The sequence below is a fragment of the Cottoperca gobio genome, chromosome 6 (genome assembly GCF_900634415.1).
Source record: "Cottoperca gobio chromosome 6, fCotGob3.1, whole genome shotgun sequence".
Classification (NCBI taxonomy): domain Eukaryota; kingdom Metazoa; phylum Chordata; class Actinopteri; order Perciformes; family Bovichtidae; genus Cottoperca; species Cottoperca gobio.
Genome location: NC_041360.1, coordinates 1,748,809 through 1,768,463, shown reverse-complemented (window position 1 = coordinate 1,768,463; position 19,655 = coordinate 1,748,809). Strand labels below are relative to the sequence as shown.

General features: G+C 42.3%; 1 protein-coding gene across 5 annotated transcripts in view; it reads left to right on the top strand.

The window, feature by feature from the left end:
• The window catches only part of wwp2 (WW domain containing E3 ubiquitin protein ligase 2), a 56,494-nt gene extending 38,679 nt beyond the window's left edge, over positions 1-17,815 (top strand). For 3 of the 5 annotated variants that reach the window (XM_029433601.1, XM_029433603.1, XM_029433600.1), the window contains 14 exons: positions 4,216-4,270; positions 5,923-6,004; positions 7,207-7,335; positions 8,627-8,705; positions 9,140-9,211; positions 9,687-9,775; positions 11,735-11,894; positions 13,804-13,937; positions 14,357-14,497; positions 14,640-14,760; positions 15,452-15,556; positions 15,638-15,734; positions 16,272-16,344; positions 17,018-17,815. In XM_029433601.1, coding sequence (XP_029289461.1) covers positions 4,216-4,270; positions 5,923-6,004; positions 7,207-7,335; positions 8,627-8,705; positions 9,140-9,211; positions 9,687-9,775; positions 11,735-11,894; positions 13,804-13,937; positions 14,357-14,497; positions 14,640-14,760; positions 15,452-15,556; positions 15,638-15,734; positions 16,272-16,344; positions 17,018-17,117 — 1,437 coding nt within the window. In that variant the 3' untranslated portion in view covers positions 17,118-17,815. Of the gene's footprint in view, positions 1-4,215; positions 4,271-5,922; positions 6,005-7,206; positions 7,336-8,626; positions 8,706-9,139; positions 9,212-9,686; positions 9,776-11,734; positions 11,895-13,803; positions 13,938-14,356; positions 14,498-14,639; positions 14,761-15,417; positions 15,557-15,637; positions 15,735-16,271; positions 16,345-17,017 lie in introns of those variants that run through there. The other 2 variants (XM_029433604.1, XM_029433605.1) reach the window with 2 other exon arrangements.
• The last annotated feature ends 1,840 nt before the right edge of the window (positions 17,816-19,655 follow it).

Sequence of the window (19,655 nt, the reverse complement as noted above, 5' to 3'; positions counted from 1 at the left end):
CCTCCTCTCTGAGATTGTGTGTGTTTGAGCAGACGTGTTCACAGGGCTGTAATGTCGAGGTCAGGTGCCACATTTCTTTTCTGTGGCACATGACAACCAAAGAGGGTCCAGGGCCCGGTATCCCTCTTAAATTGACCATGACAATGTAACGGGTGTCTGCATGCTCATGCACACGCACACACACACACACACACACACATAAATATATACAGACAATGTGTAAAGTTGTGCCTGTGCAAACTCATAAACACAAGCGTGTGTGTGTGTGTGTGTGTGTGTGTGTGTGTGTGTGTGTGTGTGTGTGTGTGTGTGTGTGTGTGTGTGTGTGTGTGTGTGTGTGCGCGCGCACGCACGCGTGTGTGTTTGTTTGTAATAATTGCAGCTTGTTAGGAACCCCAGAGAGAGCAGCCTCAGGGTCATTAACTGCTGTTTCCGGCTCTCTCCCCTCACTCCCCCCTCTTCTTTTCACCTTTACTAGTCTTCCTTTCTTTAACCTCTATCCTTTGCTTTAACCCCGCCCAAACCCCCACCCCCTTCAATCATTCTGTCGTCTCTCCAAAATCCCCTCAATCTCCATTTCCCTCTCGAAATCACCCTTTTCTGCATTGCATAGAAATGTATTCATTTTTATCTTTGCTCATTTCGCAAACCTCTCCCTCTTTCTGCTTTTCCCCCTCTTCAGCCTGTGGCCTGGTCTTTCCCTCCTCTTACCTTCTCTCGATTGCCTCCCTTATCCTCCCTCTACTCTTCCTCTCTGACTTTCTGTCCATTCTAGCTTGAACAAGGACCCTTAAGAGCACCACCTGAATCAGCCCTGTGTTTTATCACTTGCACCACTGAACAGAAAACGTCCACAAGGCTGAATGTCACATTCACTGATGTTTACACACAACCCGTCAGTGCTCATGTTTCCATAAAGCATGATTTTAAGTGGTTTATACTATGAAAGGACAATGAACAGGAGTTATTTAAACTACACTGATGCTGGTTTTGTTTACATTATGTTTTGAATAAAAGAAAGAAAATATATTTTCATGCTATAAATGTGATTTACTCTATGTTGGTTTTATGTCTACTTTAAATTAAAGACAGACATCATTTTATTACATCATATTCTTTGCACATTTTATCTTTTATTTTATATATATTCAAGTTCTAGAGTTAAAAGGACTTTTGTCTATGATGATAATAATAAAATAATAGTTAGTTGCAGTCCAGCCACATCTCACAGGGTCATTGAAGACTATCGCACGTTAACCCATATTTAGCTTTTTGTAGAGATTATAATAGGCTTACATTACAACAAAAAGATCTGGCGACGCCAATGCCTGTAACCATCGTAACTCACTCCTGCCTGTGTGCGCACAGCAAGAGAAGAGAGGGAGAGACGCTGTGCTGCAGCCAGAGGAGCTGCTGACTAAGCAGCAATTCGCCAAAAGGGTCCGAAAAGTCCGGGGCTATTCATAAACATTCAGGGCTGTAGCCTGCGACGCCCAGGCCATTCTGCCTGCAGTTTCTCTGGGCCGTGTCCCTTGCGTTTTGTCTAATCCAATTTGGAGAAGGTTAACAATATAATTAGACCAATTAAAAAAGAAAACACCAATTGGCCGATCTACCTGTTTTATGGGCCGGTCAGTAAAAAAAAAACAGACAAAAACAAAAGACTGTTTTGTCGGCCCAAAACACACGTCGGCCCACCGGGAAAATGCCCAGAATGCCAGACAGCCAACCCACCACTGCCTAAGACCATGAAATGCACAATTGTTAAATTGTTTTTCCGAAAACCGCTCTGTCTGCACCAGGTCAAATTTAGTGGGTAATCTCCAATTTATATTCCCTCTGTGTAAAATATAAACCTGAGAGAGCAAGGAACACAGATTCAAATATTCACCAGCACCAATGTCTCCGCATTGGATTAACTATTACATACACACTGAAAAAACGTATGTGTTCATACAACAAACACATAAGACACACATGAAACACACTGCTTGTCCAAATCAGTCTGAAACAAACCGATGAGCCAACATGATTTGAAAAAGTGTTGGATGGCTGATGAACTTACTGACCCAGAGTTTACTGAATTCCTGTTATTCACTTTATCTCCTTGTGTACCAAGATTTGCTTCTCTGCTCCCTGCAAACCAGTGGCAGGTTGTCTTTGCAACAGCAATGTGACTTAAGTTTCATAGTTTAAGTTGTACTAATGGGTGCTTCTGAAGCCACAGTAATGGTAAAAGTGTTCAAACATGTTAAAAGCGAGCAGCTGAAATGGGCATTTTTCACCTGTGGTAGCAGCCTTGAAATGGGCCTTTTTATAGCATTTTCCTTCCAGATCCATCACACAGCCATTATTTCACACGTTTCTGCCAACATGCTGCTTTCCCCTCTCTTCCATCCCTTGTTTTCTCACTCTCTTTCTTTTCCTCCCTCCAGCCTCGCTCTGTCTGGAAGCTGGTCGGAGCCAGGATGAAGTCATCATGTCTTTATATCATTATATTCTCCTTTTACCTTTTTTAGTCACAGAAAACCCATAAGGGTGGGGCCCAGGCGCATAGATTGGCTGTTGGTGGGACACACATACCCACACACACACACCCTTTAACCCTGTTATGTGCCCACTCTCGCCCCTCCAGCAGGCCTCGTCCTTTCCATCCTGACTCCCTCACAGTTTCCATGACAGAGTCACTTTAAATGGGCACAGTCACATTTCTGTTTGGGAAATGCTGCGTAAAGTGACGTAGACATTTGGTGGATAATACTGTACTTTATGGCTTCTCAGGAAACAATCATCACTTTTGTGGAGCAACATGTCTCAGTGAAAAGAAACCTTTGGCCACTAGCTTTCAATGGGACAATACTGGTGTTGGTGTTTGTTCACCTCAGTGTAGCTAACGACAACAAGTGCAACCTGTGCTGCCGAAAGCAGCCATTAAATAGAAGGTGATTTCTCCCACATTTTTTGATGATTTTCTGGAGTGTTTGGCTTCTTACAATCACCAAATAGAACTCACAGTGTACCCAGCCTTTTTATTTAAAGCCCCAGTACAACATGAACCTGTGTAACATGTAGTCAGTAGAGGGGCCTGTGCTCTGCTTGGTGCTACAGTTAATGGTGTTGCAGTTGTTTGCAACACACCTAGACCAGCCTGTTGTGATAAACATCGCATAGCATGAACAGAGCCGTCAGCAGCCACTAACTCCTAACAAGCGCCTTTTCAGCTACTTTCCACTCAAGCTTATATATTCGTGTGTGTGTGTGTGTGTGTGTGTGTGTGTGTGTGTGTGTGTGTGTGTGTGTCCCAACATAAGAACGTACACATTGACTGACTGTTTGCTACAGACAAACTTTCCACACCGTGGCACACACACTTTTTTCAGTGTGTGTGTATGAGTGCAGGCTGAGTAAACCCCACAGTGGTTTCCAGGCCTAGGGTGTATAAAGGTGCCTTTTGTCAGGCCTGGGGTGGGTTGGGGCGGCCAGTGAGGAGGCGGGGAGTGTCCAGTCTGGAACAAGCATGAATGTTCCCTCAGTTCCCTCAGACATCGCACTTCCCTGCCTACTTTCACAGCAGCGCTAGAAGAGAGCAAGAGAAAAGAGGAGGAGGACCTCAGGGTGGAGTAGGGAGGGGTGCCAGGGTGGAGGAAGAGGTGGGGTGTATTTAAGGAGGTGAGCGGGAAGCCGGGGGGTGGGGCTTGCGACCAGCCAGTGAGCTTATTGGAACAGCGTTGTTGTTTTATCCTCCTACCGAGCGTGTAGTTTTTGGAAGGCATACGAGCCGCTGGCTGGCCAGCTCCCTCAGATGCCCCTTACCACTGCAGCAGAGAGGAGCCACCCCCACCCCTTAACACCTACACACACACAGCCTGCCTGACTTACCCACAGGTATCCTCCCTGGTTTCGTGAGTTTGTGAGGTTAAGCATTTGACTTGATTGTCAAAATTCGTGAGTTTTACTGGCGTTTTTTTTATTTCTTATTTTTCTTACTCCTCTAAACTCTCATTGGCTTTCCCTTCTTGCTGTATTTTTTGGGTTGTTTTTTCCCCAACCATTTCCTCCTCCTCATGTGGCGGTGAGGAACCGAGTGGACTGACAGAAGAATTTCACACCGTGACGTACAACGAGGACAAACACTGAGCGAAAGCAGGAAAAAGCCCCGAGAGGACAGAAAGGTGTCCTAACCGGATTTGTTATTTCTCTCTGTTTCTCCCTCAGCCGTCTGGTGCTCCGGTGGAAAATGATCCTCTGGGTGGGCTGCCTCCTGGATGGGGTAGGTTTGCCGAACATACTTGCATATACACTCCAGAAAAAGTTAATCTCAGTGAGGGGTGCTGACCTGTTGTTGAATGGTCTCAAGGTTTAACCGACAGATTGAAAGTCTGAAAGTCCTGCTTGAGGTGTCTGGTGTTTAAGTGCATCTCATCAGTCAGGACTGGATTCTTAAGGCTAAGCTGTTTTCAATCAAAACCTGAAATGCATTTCTGCAGACAGCTGTAAGAGAATGAGATTTGGGTGTATTGTTGCAAAATGTTTGCAGCATGGCAGCATTTTCTCTTATCCACAGAACTCTGAGCACATATTTGATCATTGTAAGCCTTTATGTGACATCAGAAACAATGCTGTTTTTGTGGATTTTATAATTAGCATGAGCTTCGTCATTGTAGTCACCACTGTTCATTACGTTGTTTAAAATCTGTATAAAATGACTCTGCTCATGTTATATCAATGTACATACTCCCTCTACTCTTAAGTCCACAGAGGCTGCATTATTGATGGGACATTTTCCTAAATGAGCAATGTAATCAGATCTATGCAGAATCATGTCACACACATTCATTCATTCATAAAGGAATGCTGCTGGCAGCTCCCACCAACATTTTCATAGACTTCATCACACAGACATGTTCACTCCAAAGAGCCTCACTCCCTGCCCATGATGCCTTTTCAACATGTTGCGGTACCTCAAGACGAAAACCTCAATTATATCACTGGCTTAGATTCGCTTCTCTGGCGCGCTCTTTTTCGTCTGTGGTCGCTTCCCTGGCTTTAAAAAAAAGAAAATGTAAGGCTCAAATTCAAAAAGAGAAAGATGCAAGAAAAGAGGGAAAGATGGAGGAAAAGAAAAAGGCACAGTGGTGAATGAAATAAACTAGAGAAAACTAGTATGGGGATGGGGGGGGGGGCTGGATAGTAAAGTGGGGGTGGAGTGACTCAAGGAGAAAGCTAGTAAGAGTTGCAATGTGAGCACTACTGTTTCTGGGCCTCCACACACTCCTGTTAATGAGAAAAAGATGTTCGAGTGATGCAGGGAGGAGGATGGGGCACCAACTACTCTCTCAGGAGACCAGTGGCCTACCACACACACACACACACACACACACACACACACACACACACACACACACACACACACACACACACACACACACACACACACACACACACGCTCTTCTAACACACTCTAAAATGTTATTCTGTATATAAGTTGCTTCCAATATATTTGTTCAACTATTTCTTACCTTTTTAGAAATGAAACCATGGCTACGTCTTTAATATTTGCTTCCAACAACGTGACTTTCAAACCCCCCCCCCCCACCACCACGACCTTAATGCCATACACACTCTCACACACACACACGCACTTAAGTTTACCCTGGTGAGGTATTCGAATCAAGTCTTAGTGAAATATCACACAGACTTGCAGGTTTTCTATCATGGTGGTGAGATATTTTTTTCTCTTCATCAAAAAAGAGAGAATGAGGCCAGTTGTTTCTGACAGAGATACTCAGGTGATCTCTCTGATCTCCGTCTATTCACTGTGGCGTTTGTCCCAAGTTTTAATTTTTTTAAATCCTCCAGCTTTCATCATAACATCACAAATCCCATAAAACTCTTTTTTTGTCTGTATGTTTGTATCCACAGAGAAGCGTCAGGACAATGGCAGAATTTACTTTGTCAACCACAACACACGGACAACACAATGGGATGATCCTCGGACCCAAGGGTGAGAGAGAGAGTGTGTGTGTGAGTGTGTGTGTGTGTGTGTGTGTGTGTGTGTGTGTGTGTGTGTTGTGTGTGTGTGTGTGTGTGTGTGTGTGTGTATGTGTATGTGTGTGTGTGTGTGTGTGTGTGTGTGTGAAGATGGATTTCAAAGAAATTTGACAAATTCTCTAAGGAAATTGAAAATTGAGAAAGTAGTGAGTTTACAGGAGCATGGCAAACTTTATTTTAAAGATTGACTGTTGGGAGCTGAAAACAGCATTAATATAAGAAAATTCTGAAGATTTGGAAAGTTTTTGGGCTTTAGGCTGATCTCCTACGCTCTATCTGCTGTTTATTTGATCACTTTTCTGGCATCACTCTCTATTTGTTTGACATTCAAACACTTTCTGAGCTGAATTGTTTTCTCTCACCTCACTCATTCTAATTGAATCTCTAACTTTTCTTGGTTTCACACATCTTCTTCTGTATATGACATCTTAAGGGCGAGCTGGAGATGGGGTTACTAGCCTCAGTTTGTGCCTCTGATCTGTTAACGTTACATTAAGGTCACAGTATAGCTAAGTATAGTAACCTTTGACAAACCCAGAAGGTCGTCATACAAAACTTACTGCTGTTCTGAAGGTATTTCCAGAATCCCCCAAAAACCTTTCTTACCATCTAAATATATTTACTGGGTACCTTGAAAGAAAACACAATTTGATTCATAACTTGTGAAATCGGTAAAAAAAAATGTACTTTGATATTTTAGATCCAGCTGAATGGAAGTATCTTGGAAATGCCTTCAGATCAGCTATAAGTGTCTGACAAACTGATGGGTAGCTCTGTGATACAAATGTAATACATTAGAGGCACAAACTGCGGGTGGAACGAGGAATTCCTGTTCGCATTAAAAATATTTCTCTGAGTCACTTGTCTTTATAATAAGATAACATTTTATATGGACCTCTCTTGCTGTTGGCCTCACTGGTGAAGGCTCTCTAGACTTTATTCTGAGTTCATCTCCAGTGGTTGGAAGCAGTCTGAATAAGTCAAACGTGCTTTTGGAATCCTCAGAGAAGATAAACTCCACCCGAGCACGGCTGTGAATTAGTTTCAGCGTCCAGTGCTTTAGATCCACAGGTTGGCGGGAGGTGTGTTAGTTTCATCCCCAGGACGGGGCCCCTCTGGCTGGGACCGTGCTCACTGCCCCTCTCCCTGTTGCAGGATGATCAAGGAGCACCCCCTGCCCCCGGGCTGGGAGATGAAGTACACCGCCGAGGGAGTCAGATATTTTGTGGACCACAACTCGCTCACCACCACCTTTAAAGACCCTCGACCCGGGTTTGAGTCAGGGTAAATATTCTCTCAGCCCTTCCTCCCAAATCTGCTTTTTTTTAAATCAAATTATGTCACAGGCCGAAGCAAAGACATGCTGAGGAAATGATCTCTGTCATTTAGTTCTTGGTAAAAACAACTTAACTAAATCAAATGATTTTCCTATTTTTATTGCACAATGATTTTTCCTAAGTGACATAGCTGCATTGCAAATATTGATTTAAACAATCCCTTCGTTTTGTGAAAACTTTAAAAATAAAACATGAAAAAGGTCGAAACCACATCATCTTTTTACTTTTGATCTGCCTCTTTATTGAGCCCATGTTTTATCCATTGCCTTTCATTTCTATTTTTAAGTATTTCTTTGGGCCAGACAGAATCAACTTAAGCCTCACAGATATTGTAACATGAAGTCTCATTTTATCACAGCAACATGTTCATGCTAGCACACACACACACACACACACACACACACACACACACACACACACACACACACACACACACACACACACACACACACACCTCTTCCCCTCAGCCTGTGGATGTTTGCCTTGCCTTGAAGCCGTCTCAAATCCCACCGCAAAAGTCAGGAGAATGTGCAGATGTGCAACAACAGATCCATTGCAGAGTGTGTGTGTGTGTGTGTGTGTGTGTGTGTGTGTGTGTGTGTGTGTGTGTGTGTGTGCGGCTGCTTTTCATGCCGATATTTGAATGTATTTCTTGGTCTGTGGTTACGGAGGGCTTCTGAAAGAGTCTTCCCTGTTTGTACACTGGATCCTGCAGCAGTGTATGCCGTGGCCAGCGCTCTGCCTTTGTGGTCTCCATTTCCTAACCCAAACCGAGATGTGCCTGGCAGCTCGGCGAGCACAAACCCTACACATTAGAAGCGTCCTTCTTCTCTCCTTTCATTTCACTCACTCTCCTCCCATTATCTTTCTCCCTGCGTCTCAGCCTCGCTGCTGACGAGGCACATATCCAGTGTGTTGGTGGAGCTTATACTAACACAGCTGCAGGCCCAGACTCACCTCTGTCTTTGAGACCCAGACACACCAAGTCGTTATTTAGAAAAGAATGACTGGTGTGAATTTCATATTTACTTTGAGTCTCTGGCCCGCAACATGGAACATGAGAGCTTCTTAAAGGAGACCATCATGGTTCTGTTGATCAGCTGACCAGTAAAGAGCCATTTATGTAGTCAGTTTATTAACACTAGAATTATGAAATCCCTATTCTCCATGGATTTTGCTGAAGCAGGGTAAAATTGACCAAGTTCCTCTCTTCTCTCTCTTTGTGCGTGTGCGTGCAGGTCACGGCAGGGCGGTTCACCCGGTGCTTACGACCGCAGCTTCAGGTGGAAGTATCACCAGTTCCGCTTCCTGTGCCATGTAAGTGTTAACTGGAGTCAGAAGCCCTGTCCACACACCTCACCTTGATATGTGTGTTGGTGTGTATTGCTGGAGTTTGGGTTATAACCTGCATATATGTGATATGAGCTGCATTATATTTATCATCAGAGGTGAGCCTGACAGGACCAGATAAAAAAGCTAGTATCTGTACTGAATATATGGCTATAACACAAGTGCTCACTCAGCTGAGAGAGGGTGTTGTTGGTCAAGACTAATCAGGGTTAAAGTAAGGGGCGAGAGTTAAACAATTTGGAGTGACCAGCAACTGTTAATGTCTTAAATGGCTTTTCAGAAGGTCTTACCGACTCGAACCTGTTTAACAATTTATATTTTCCACATTTGAAGTTCTTTTTTTCAATCCAACAGTAATTCTGAGTGCTTGATTTATTGTGTTGTATTGTGTCTCTGTCCAGTCCAATGCCTTGCCCAGCCATGTGAAGATCTCGGTGTCCAGACAGACACTGTTTGAGGACTCGTTTCAGCAGGTCAGAGACGAACCTAACACACTTCTGTTCTACACTTATACAACTACATTAACATAATCTTGTGTTTAGTTTTGCCAAAACAAATACATTTACCAGATAACAAAATAAGGTTACCAGACAGAAATAATACTGGCAGTCTCAGATCAAAACAAATGAACTTTAAGCATGTAGTTAATGTTGAATGAAGTCAAGAATATTGTTGATAAAAAAGATATGAGATCACAAAATCCATATAGATACTGTATAACATGGATATGTTTACTGCAAAAGTTCTGATGATTAGACAAAAACATGTTTTGGCTAATTTTGGTATCTGAACTTAATCTGCAGTCATTATGATATTTCCATTTTTATCTGTATGTAGTTCCAATACTACAACATTTTTCTGAGATTTTTATCATCCTTATGAGTCAAAACCTACATTAGAAAAACAAATATGCATACATCTCAAAAGCATACATTGTTTGGTCTTCAGATCATGAATGTGAAGCCGTACGACCTTCGCCGCAGACTCTACATCATTATGAGAGGAGAGGAGGGGCTGGACTATGGCGGCATCGCCAGGTGAGAGCCGCGACAAAACAAGCCCTCCCTCTTCCCCGTGCATTCTGTCATTGTGTGTGGTACCACAGCTTGTTATTCAACCCATGATTTGTAATGATGGTGATGGTGTGTTTCTCCAACTCCTGTCACTCTCCATCTCTGCACCAACTTCCTCCACTGCAACCAGCGTTTAAATTGGTGTTAACTGCAGTTCCAGGCAGGATTGAAAGTATTTGAAGAGATCATAAAGATGCAACGAGCATTACAGAGCTCTTGACTTAAGGTGTTGAGATTTCTGGCTTTAAAACATTCCATTCTTTGTACATCCGTACCGTTGCATAACTTGAGTGGAGACTGGTGTTTGTGTGAGGATGAAATTCTCAACACCTCCTACGCTCTTGCAACATTTCTGTCCTCCTTCCCTTACCACTGCCCTCCATCCACCCATCACATGTATCCCCCTGCGTCTGCTGTCTTCCAGGTCTTCCTCTCTGTATATGTTGTTATTTTTCTGTTGGTGGTCTTCTTATTTTTTCTGTTTGGTTTTGCATTGTGTCTCTGTCTCTGGTGTCACGTCAGTGGTTTTACCCTATGGTAGGTGACATCATGCTGTTCTACCACAGGGTAGAACCACGGACGGGATGTTGTGAGGTGTCTACGTCCGTCCGTCCGTCAGTCCATATCCCCCTCCCATAAACCCCAAGGGGAGGGCCAGGGCTTGGTGGTGGTGCTGCCCTCATTCTCTCTAACATGCATCCTTCCTCAGTCTCATTGTGTCTATTTGATTCTGTATTTATCCTTCATGTTCATGTTCTGTGTTTTGTCTCAATATAATTTATGTGTTGATGTACTGTATATTATTTATTATTATTTATCCCACTATCCAAAGTATGTCGATATAACTCTTATTCTTTGCCAGCTGGTCTACACAAGATTACCATAACAAATAGTCTAGAAAGAAAAATCATATTTGCATTTAACTTAAAATTCAAAATTGTGTTTATTTACTTAATGCTCATTCCTTCTTCGATGTGAAGATCATTACCACTCTGTCCTTGCTCTGTCCAAAGGTAGCAAAGTCCGGCCACCAGGACCTCTGACACTCACTGATAACACGTTATAAGTAGTTTGTTCCATCCCAACAAAACCCACAATATGGTCCGACACCAGTTACATTCATTTAATAAGAAGCTGCGGATTTACTGTATTTGCCCAAATGTAATTCAGGATTTATTATTTCAGAACTCAATTTAATTCAGGATTTGCAAGCCTTTATAAAATTGTATTTGAAGTAACATTGAATACGACAGATTCAATGTAACAAATCAAATGAAATGTTACTGTGTGTTGACACTCTCTGCTTTACTCATCACCTCATCACATTTAGAAGGGGCTTTTTCCAAAATACTTTGAGAAGAAAAAAAGAGTATCAAAAAGCACATTAAGTGATGGTAACACTGGAGGTCTTGAGTGGCGTTAAACGATGAGGACTTAAAGCTAGAGCTGCCTGAACCTTACACACTCAGCACAGTATTGTGATGTGATTAAACAAACTCTCTTCTAGTCTTTCTCTATACATGATATTCATTCCACTCATCCTTTTATCCTATGTCATAACTACCTGGGACTAATTGAAGGATAACTGGATCCTTCTTCAGCTCAGACCTGACACCACAGTGATTATCAAAACCTGGAAACATGCCTAGAAATATCCAGGAGAACCGAACCTGCCAGTCAGACTTCAGATCTCAGCTGCACTTAGGCATAATTGATTTACATACAATGTGTCATTTCTCTGAGGAGGTTTATCTATTTGTCTTACATTCTTTTATCTGTTCTTGTTCCTGCAGCACAAAATGTGTTTTACTTGTGTGAATTAATTCCTGACATGATAATAGCACATCCCTGCTGTCATCCGTCAGCCTCTCAGGCCTTAAAATGAAGTCTCATATCTTCTTGTCATGTCCTCTTGCTCGGCAGGGAATGGTTCTTCCTGCTGTCCCACGAGGTGCTGAACCCCATGTACTGTTTGTTTGAATATGCCGGCAAGAACAACTACTGTCTGCAGATCAACCCGGCCTCCTCCATTAACCCCGACCACCTCACATACTTCCGCTTCATTGGACGCTTCATCGCAATGGTGAGCTTCACTTTGGAATAGTTTTATTCAAATCATACTTGGGATTTCATTTGCTTTGCTTTTCAGGGATGTTCAAGGTCTTTAAAACTGAACTGCATTATCTGTGTTTACTAGTTTTAATTTGACCCTGTTGACCCTTTCCAGTCGGGACTCAAGTAGCTGGATCGGGAATCGGTGACAATAGGGCAGATCTATTCAATTTAATTCTAAGTTTACGTCTTCACTTTAATTGCACTTCCTGTTAATTTCGAAGATTTCTTTCACCAAGTTGCTGTTGCACGATTTATTTATTTTTTAAACAAATAAAGATTTAGTTAGTTGATATCTATTAGTTTATTTGTTATTGTTTTTCTAACAGAAAATACTGCTTCAAACACGCTGACATTGAAAAGCCATTTGTAAAAACTTGCTTTCAACTACAACTAGTTTAGTTTCCTTCGCTGTTCATTGTATCTGAGCGGCCGACGCTCAAAAACTCACGTCTTCATTTCAACATTTAGTCAAAAGGACTTGAGAAAGTGTCGCTGCCTGCAGATGCCGAGGCTTTGCTTTGTGCAGCAGGTCTTCACCACCAGGCCTTTTTGTGTTGAAGATATGTACGGTTTAATAGTTTTCAACCTTCAGTATCGACAGTGTATATACATTATGTACATTATGTACAGTATGTACTATAATGTCTCCCTCTGTGGGATCAACTCCAGAACGCTGTATGTCCCAAAACCCACACCCCACCCCTCCTTCCGTCTGCCAACCCCACCCCTCACCCACACCATGACCTCACTGCCGCACCCAGCCCACACCCGCCAGCAGCTTCCTATATTTAGTCCTAAAATGCACTTTGCTGACTTCCCTTATAAAGATGCTTGTCTCAACTACCAAAGCCTCTTACTGCCTCCTTTTCTTTCTTACTTTATGTGTGTGTGTGTGTGTGTGTGTGTGTGTGTGTGTGTGTGTGTGTGTGTGTTTGTGTGTGTGTGTGTGTGTGTGTGTGTGTGTGTTTGTGTGTGTGTGTGTGTGTGTGTGTGTGTGTGTGTGTGTGTGTGTGTGTGTGTGTGTGTGTGTGTGTGTGTGTGTGTGTGTGTGTGTGTGTGTGTGTGTGTGTGTGTGTGTGTGTGTGTGTGTGTGTGTGTGTGTGTGTGTTTGTGTGTTTTGTTGGCTCTTCATCGCTCTCAGTCCTCTGTGGGTTTTTCACATTAAACAGCTCCATCTGTCTGCTTCCTCTACCTCTCTGTGAACACACACACCAAGCACAGATCATCACTTGGCTTGAATGTATTTCTAAAAATGAAATAAGGATACTTAGCACAGAATAAGTCACCAAAATAAAGTACACAAAATGTACACATGGCAGCGACTACAAAAAGTCAGAAACAAATGTAAACTGTAATCAACTTTGCAGCTGGAGTTGTAGAAGCTTTGGTGACTTGAATAAATGATCAGTGGTTGTTTTGTCATGTATATCAGCAGGTGTGGAGTATGTGCTGCTAAATGATTCAGACAGGAGAAGTGGGCAGAATTATACGGCTGAGATGAAATAAATAAAAGCTCCATTCATGTTTCCTGTGAAGGTGACTGGCTGTTAAAACATTGTAACACTTCAATGGGCACGAAACAATCCTCTGTGAATCATCAGTACTAGCCCTGAGCAACTGAGATACATTTGTCAAGAACAAATTTGAACCATATGTCCCGAATGACCGTACAATAACACGATCGTACCACTAAAGTACAGCAGGGGCAAAACACTCCCCCCACTTCTCTACTTTGTTAGATCCAGAGACTGCATCCTGCCACATCTTCAGATGTAGTGAACCAACACTGTTTTCAAGTATATCTTTCTGAATGTGAGCCGTGAAGACCAGGAGATCTTCCTTATCGTGCTTTCTAATGTTACAAATCCTCCCTGCAGGCTTTGTACCATGGAAAGTTCATCGACACAGGCTTCACACTGCCGTTCTACAAGCGAATGCTGGACAAGAAACCCACACTCAAAGACCTGGAGTCCATAGACCCCGAGTTTTATAACTCCATCATGTGGGTCAAGTAAGTAACGCAGGATGGCTTACCTCTTTGTGTGTTTTTGTTATTTCATGCTCGCTAGAGTAGAAAGTGTAAATAATCAGTAAGAACATTTTTCCAGCCCTCATGTCTTCCTCTTTTTTATTACTATTTGTTTTGTAATTGAAAGAAACAACTACACAAGAACAACTCTGGTGCGTAGGTCAATATCAACTCAGTCAATTACATGTTGAAAAAAAGATCACAAACATAAAATTGACAGGATCAAAATAAATGTTCTAAGGATCCCAGAACTTCAAAAACAGCTGAGGTTTAGCTTTACGTGAGAGAAGTAAACATACTCTGATCCAATGTCTAGACGGCAGAGTAGCAGGTGACTTCCTTTTTAAAAAGAAGGATCCTTCTTGCAAGAGGTGACGGTTTGTGTCTGTCTGTGTTTCCAGAGACAACAACTTGGAAGAGTGTGGCGTGGAGCTGTACTTTGCTCAGGACATGGAGATCCTCGGGAAGGTTTCCACTCACCAGCTGAAAGATGACGGAGAGAACGAGCTGGTCACCGAGGAAAACAAGGAAGAGTACATCAGGTAAGTTAACAGAAGCAGTAAAAGCCACTGCAGCTCAACAGACAGAGAACAATCTAACATGGAGGGATGCAAACTGCAAAAGAGAAATTATGTCAGCGGTGGAGACCCAACCATAACAACTAAGCACTCTTCCTTCCCTCAGCCTGCTGACAGACTGGAGGTTCACCCGCGGGGTGGAGGAGCAGACCAAAGCCTTCCTGGATGGCTTCAACGAAGTGGTTCCTCTGGAGTGGCTTCGCTACTTCGACGAGAAGGAACTGGAGGTGAGGAGGAGCGGAAGGGCTGGAGTGTCAGTGTGTAAAGAACTAATGAAATAATGACCATTGAAAGTCAGAAGTGTAATGAACACTAAAATGTTGTTCATGTAATTATTAGTAGCTGTATTTCTACAGGGCTGTTTTCACCAAATGTCCCCTTATTTTTAATACACTTCAGTCATTTGGGCACAAATGTCATGTGTTGTGTTAAACAAAGTAGAAACCATCTGGTTAGCTTTGTTTCATTATTCTACTGGTTAAATTGGTCTTAAACCTGAGGGTGGGGGGGGGGCGCTGTGACATTCTGTACTTACAGATAAAGAAATCTGTTTTTGTAAGAGATACATGATGGCAGTAAAACTTTATCTACATTTTATATATCATATGAAAAGACGCAGAACAATATGCTTCATAAAAAGACAGAAATTGGAACATAGCAAACATGATTTATTAAAAGAGACAAATGAGAGATTAATGAATAAAATGAACGGTGGGAGATAAAAACTTTGTTTTGTTGTTGTTGAGAAAAGCAAGTTTACTTGGAGACTAAGTCAAGTCGTGTGTGAACTAAAACAGCATCACCACCAGTGGGGGGGGGGGGGGGGGGGGAGAGAGAGAGAGAGAGAGTGAGAGTCATTTATACTGCCTGAGTTTCTGTCTCAGACAAACGGAAAGAATGAAGGACTCTTTGTTGCAGCTGATGCTGTGTGGGATGCAGGAGATCGACTTGGCCGACTGGCAGAAGAACACCATCTATAGACATTACACCAAGAACAGCAAGCAGATCCACTGGTTCTGGCAGGTACGGACACGCACACCCACACACACTCTGAGGACTCATGTGTTCTGGTGTGCAGTGAATGTTGGAGTTGTGTTCCTGCAGGTGGTGAAAGAGATGGACAACGAGAAGAGGATCCGTCTGCTTCAGTTTGTAACAGGAACCTGCCGGCTGCCTGTCGGAGGCTTCACTGAGCTCATAGGTACACAAGTGCCATGTTCCTTTCAAAGTTTTGTGAAATAAGGATATTTGACGTAAGCGAAGCGTGAGCATTTTATTAGCTTTTTTATAAATACTGTGTATTTGTTGAGATTCCATTTTTCCAAGGGTACTATAAACAAATCAATTGTTTGGGATTTCCACGGCACCAATTGAACCAGTACAACAACAGAATCGTTGGTGATCTCTAATCACTTCTGAACTTTTCACTTTTCTGTTTGTGTCGATCGATGTTGAGCTGCCGTGAATGCAATTTGCCAACTCCAGCAGATTGGTCACATTAGTATTATCCCAGCCTTATTGGTTCTATTTGATGTTTCATTAACAGCAGCTTTACATCGCCGGGGAAACGGATGAAACAATTATTGTATTGAATGTACTGCTTGATCATTTCCCGTAATAAAAAGCATGGTTAGAATTAGAAAAAGAAAAATCCCAAGTTAAATGCTTTTCTGAGACCGTTATGATGAAAAAGATTCAAGCTTATATTTGATGAAATAACTTTTTCTTCTTCATGCAGGAAGTAACGGTCCCCAAAAATTCTGCATAGACAAGGTGGGGAAGGAGACTTGGCTTCCAAGAAGCCACACATGGTAAGCTGCTGCTGCTGCTGCTGCCTTATCTGTTAACATGTTAAACATTTTGTCCTAATTAATCTAAGCTTAAAGGTCCCCTTTTGACTTTTATGACTGATGTTCTTCAAGACAAGAGGAAGCCTAAGAAGCGACTGAAAGCTCCCAAAAGCTAGCAAGTGCACCTTTAAGCTTAGATAGTTTTCTACTGGATTACATGCTGAATCTCTTTCTGTGAATCCCTCATGTGTTGGTAGATCCCATATTGTAAAAAGTGAGATTTCATGTCTCTTTTGATTATAAAGCAGGTCTAGGTGCTATACAAATACTGTTAAAGTATCAAAACGCTTAATCTACAGAGAAATGCACACAGCCCGTACTCAGAACCTGTGCCTTTAAACCAGCCGTCAGGACTTCCATATGTAGAAAGTGTTGCTCCAATGCCGTTACAGTCACTCCCCTGCAGCAATGACCGTGCAAAGACACCAAGAGCCCAGATGCATAAACACTGACTAATCAATGCTGCCTGGGATCTTTCGGCAGGAGGAAACACGTGGTCAATCAAAGTATATTAAAACATTTTTTTAGATAGTACGGCTCACATAGCTGACAGACCTGTTGTTATTCCACTCTGTGAATCCACAAAGAACAATGACTAATAGTGACACGTCTCGTGTTTGTCTCTTCCTCACAGCTTCAATCGTCTGGATCTGCCGCCCTACAGAAGCCTGGAGCAGCTCCGGGAGAAACTCCTGTTCGCCATCGAGGAGACGGAGGGATTTGGACAGGAGTGACGCAGGAAATAAACGCAAGACAGCTAAAGGAGAACCGTTAATTCAATGGGATAGTTTTTTGTTATTAATATTATAATTTTGCATTTGTTAATCACAGGGCTGAGAAATCATCTGTCATATATAGCCCCTCACCTGCAGGGGATCATGTTTGTGAAATGAATCATGGGAAAAAGTTGGAGCTGGGAGACGCAAGAACATAGAAGAAGAGTGTGTGTGTGTGTGTGTGTGTGTGTGTGTGTGTGGTTGCTCACATTAATGCCATTGTGTATATGCATATAAATGGTGTGAATGTCTATGTGGGTTTGACAGGACGGCACATACAGAGAATTATATTTGACCAGAGTCTCACCCCCACACATACACCTCTACTCACTGCTTAGAAACGCACCAGACCACAGGATAGTTTTAATGTCAGCAGCGACTCACTACAACAGAACAGCTACCCGCAAATGCAGTATACCATATCTACCAGAGAGAAATACCTTTTTTACCATTTTAAAGTGACGAGAGAGCGGAGAGTGTAGGAGAAAGAGAGGCAGTGAATGAGTGCATGTGTGTGTCTGTATACGAGACAGAGAGCTGTGCCCCTCTGATACAGAGGCTCGAGAGATGTGATTTTATTTTTATTTTTATGTCACTTGTGAAATTCAGCATTTTTCTTCTGTACATAACTAAAATAAATGAGATTTCAATCTTGAGTTGCGTTGATGCTTTTTTTTTGGAGAGACACTTTGACGTGATATGTAGTGTTTATACAAACCAGAGTAAGACCTGCAGCACACTTACTGTAGGTCACACCAAGGAGTTCATCCACCAGAATACCAGAAGACAAAGTTTTCATTGTGATAAAGCCAAAAGAATGATCTCACCATCTGTTACATTACATTAGCCCTCTGCATTTTCATTGACGTGTTAATGTCCTATTATCGTGGCTCAACAGAATGGATTTGTAGTTGGTGCGAGTGCTGTAAGACCTAACGAGAGGCACAGCAGCACAGTCTCACAATGTTAACACAGTGCATGCTGTATTCAAAGGTTAGAGCTGTTAAAACTTAGTAGGTTGAAGTGTGAAATTGAGACACAGGGTTGGTGTCACTGTATGTATCTTTGCATTCTCTCAGCATTGAACTGTAAATTGATGGTTTAAAATCTTCAGCATTTCTCTGAACATGCATTTATCAAAGTTAACGTTTGGGAGAAAAAACACTTGGTATTATTTACTTAGAATGCAACTAATGTGTGTGAGCATGTTCTGATCAGATTTAATTGATACCGGGCAACATAAGCAAGCAACAAGTGGTGGAAAATACCCCCCCCCCCCTCTCTTTTAGTTTGTTGTAATTAGATTAAATTAACACATGATTTAGGCAGGGGCCACTACATTGAATTTAGATTATACAGTAGTGGTGCATATTGCCAAACTTGCAATTAATCAAAATACCACAAATTGCCATACTATTGACGTCGCCTTCAGGGACAGTTGGCTACTTGGTAATCCTTGCTAGTAGTGTAAATTGTTAAAATGACTTTGTTCTTTATCCATCTATGTAATTCTGTTTAAACATTAATGCATCAGTAATAATAATCCCATATCATAACAGATCATTTAATATAATTTAACTCATCACTACATACTGTATTTGTATGAAGTAAAATACTTGTATTGTCTACTTTAGTACAGTAGTTCTGCCACCAACTTTTTCCACACAACTGGGCACATTTTGTGGTTTGCGTGGCAGGATAGTTTGTTCATTAAAATAATGAAAAGGTCCTACAGTAAGGAAAGGACTGACCGTGTAAGATGTATTTAAGGACCTCTGTCAGAGCCCAGAAAGTGTAAACCTGTGGCTCGATGAACCAAGTGGTGTTCTCCATCTCTGCAGTCACCAGCTATCTAACAAAGCCATGCAGAGTGTGAGCAGAGCACAGAGGGATCCTGAAGTGAGGTGAGTACAGGAAGCAAAGTGCTCCCTTTTGACAGATGGGACTTCACTGCCATCTGCATCTTCGGCCAGTGTCGGCTCAGTACGTCCATAGAAATAATTACGACAGTTTGGAACAAAATCAGTTTCCAGTTTTGCATAAGAGATGTTGATCCAATGAGCACAAAGAGGCTCAGTGTTCTCATGCTGGCTGTTACAGCAGTGGCTGCAGCCAAACAGCAGCACTGTAGTGTTTGCAAAATGGGTGGACAGATTCAGCCAAGATAATTAGTGTGCCAGTCAATGTTTGACCTGCATGTTCTGAATATCAAGGAGTCATATCATATTCAATTAGTCAGTGTGATATAGCATTTGAAATATTCCTGAATTTACAGATCATACTGAAGGACAAAGGTCTGGTGTGTTTCCAGGCATCTATACGTCCACCGTCAATTTGATGGCAAAAAGGGATTTCTTGAGAGTTGAGAGCTGATGGATGAAAAACTGGTTTAAATCAATGTTTGGACTGTATAATCACTCAATATGTGCTCTTTGTGCAGGCAATGTACTCTAACATTTGAAATGTGCACTTGTGTATAAACAAATTAGCCTTCAC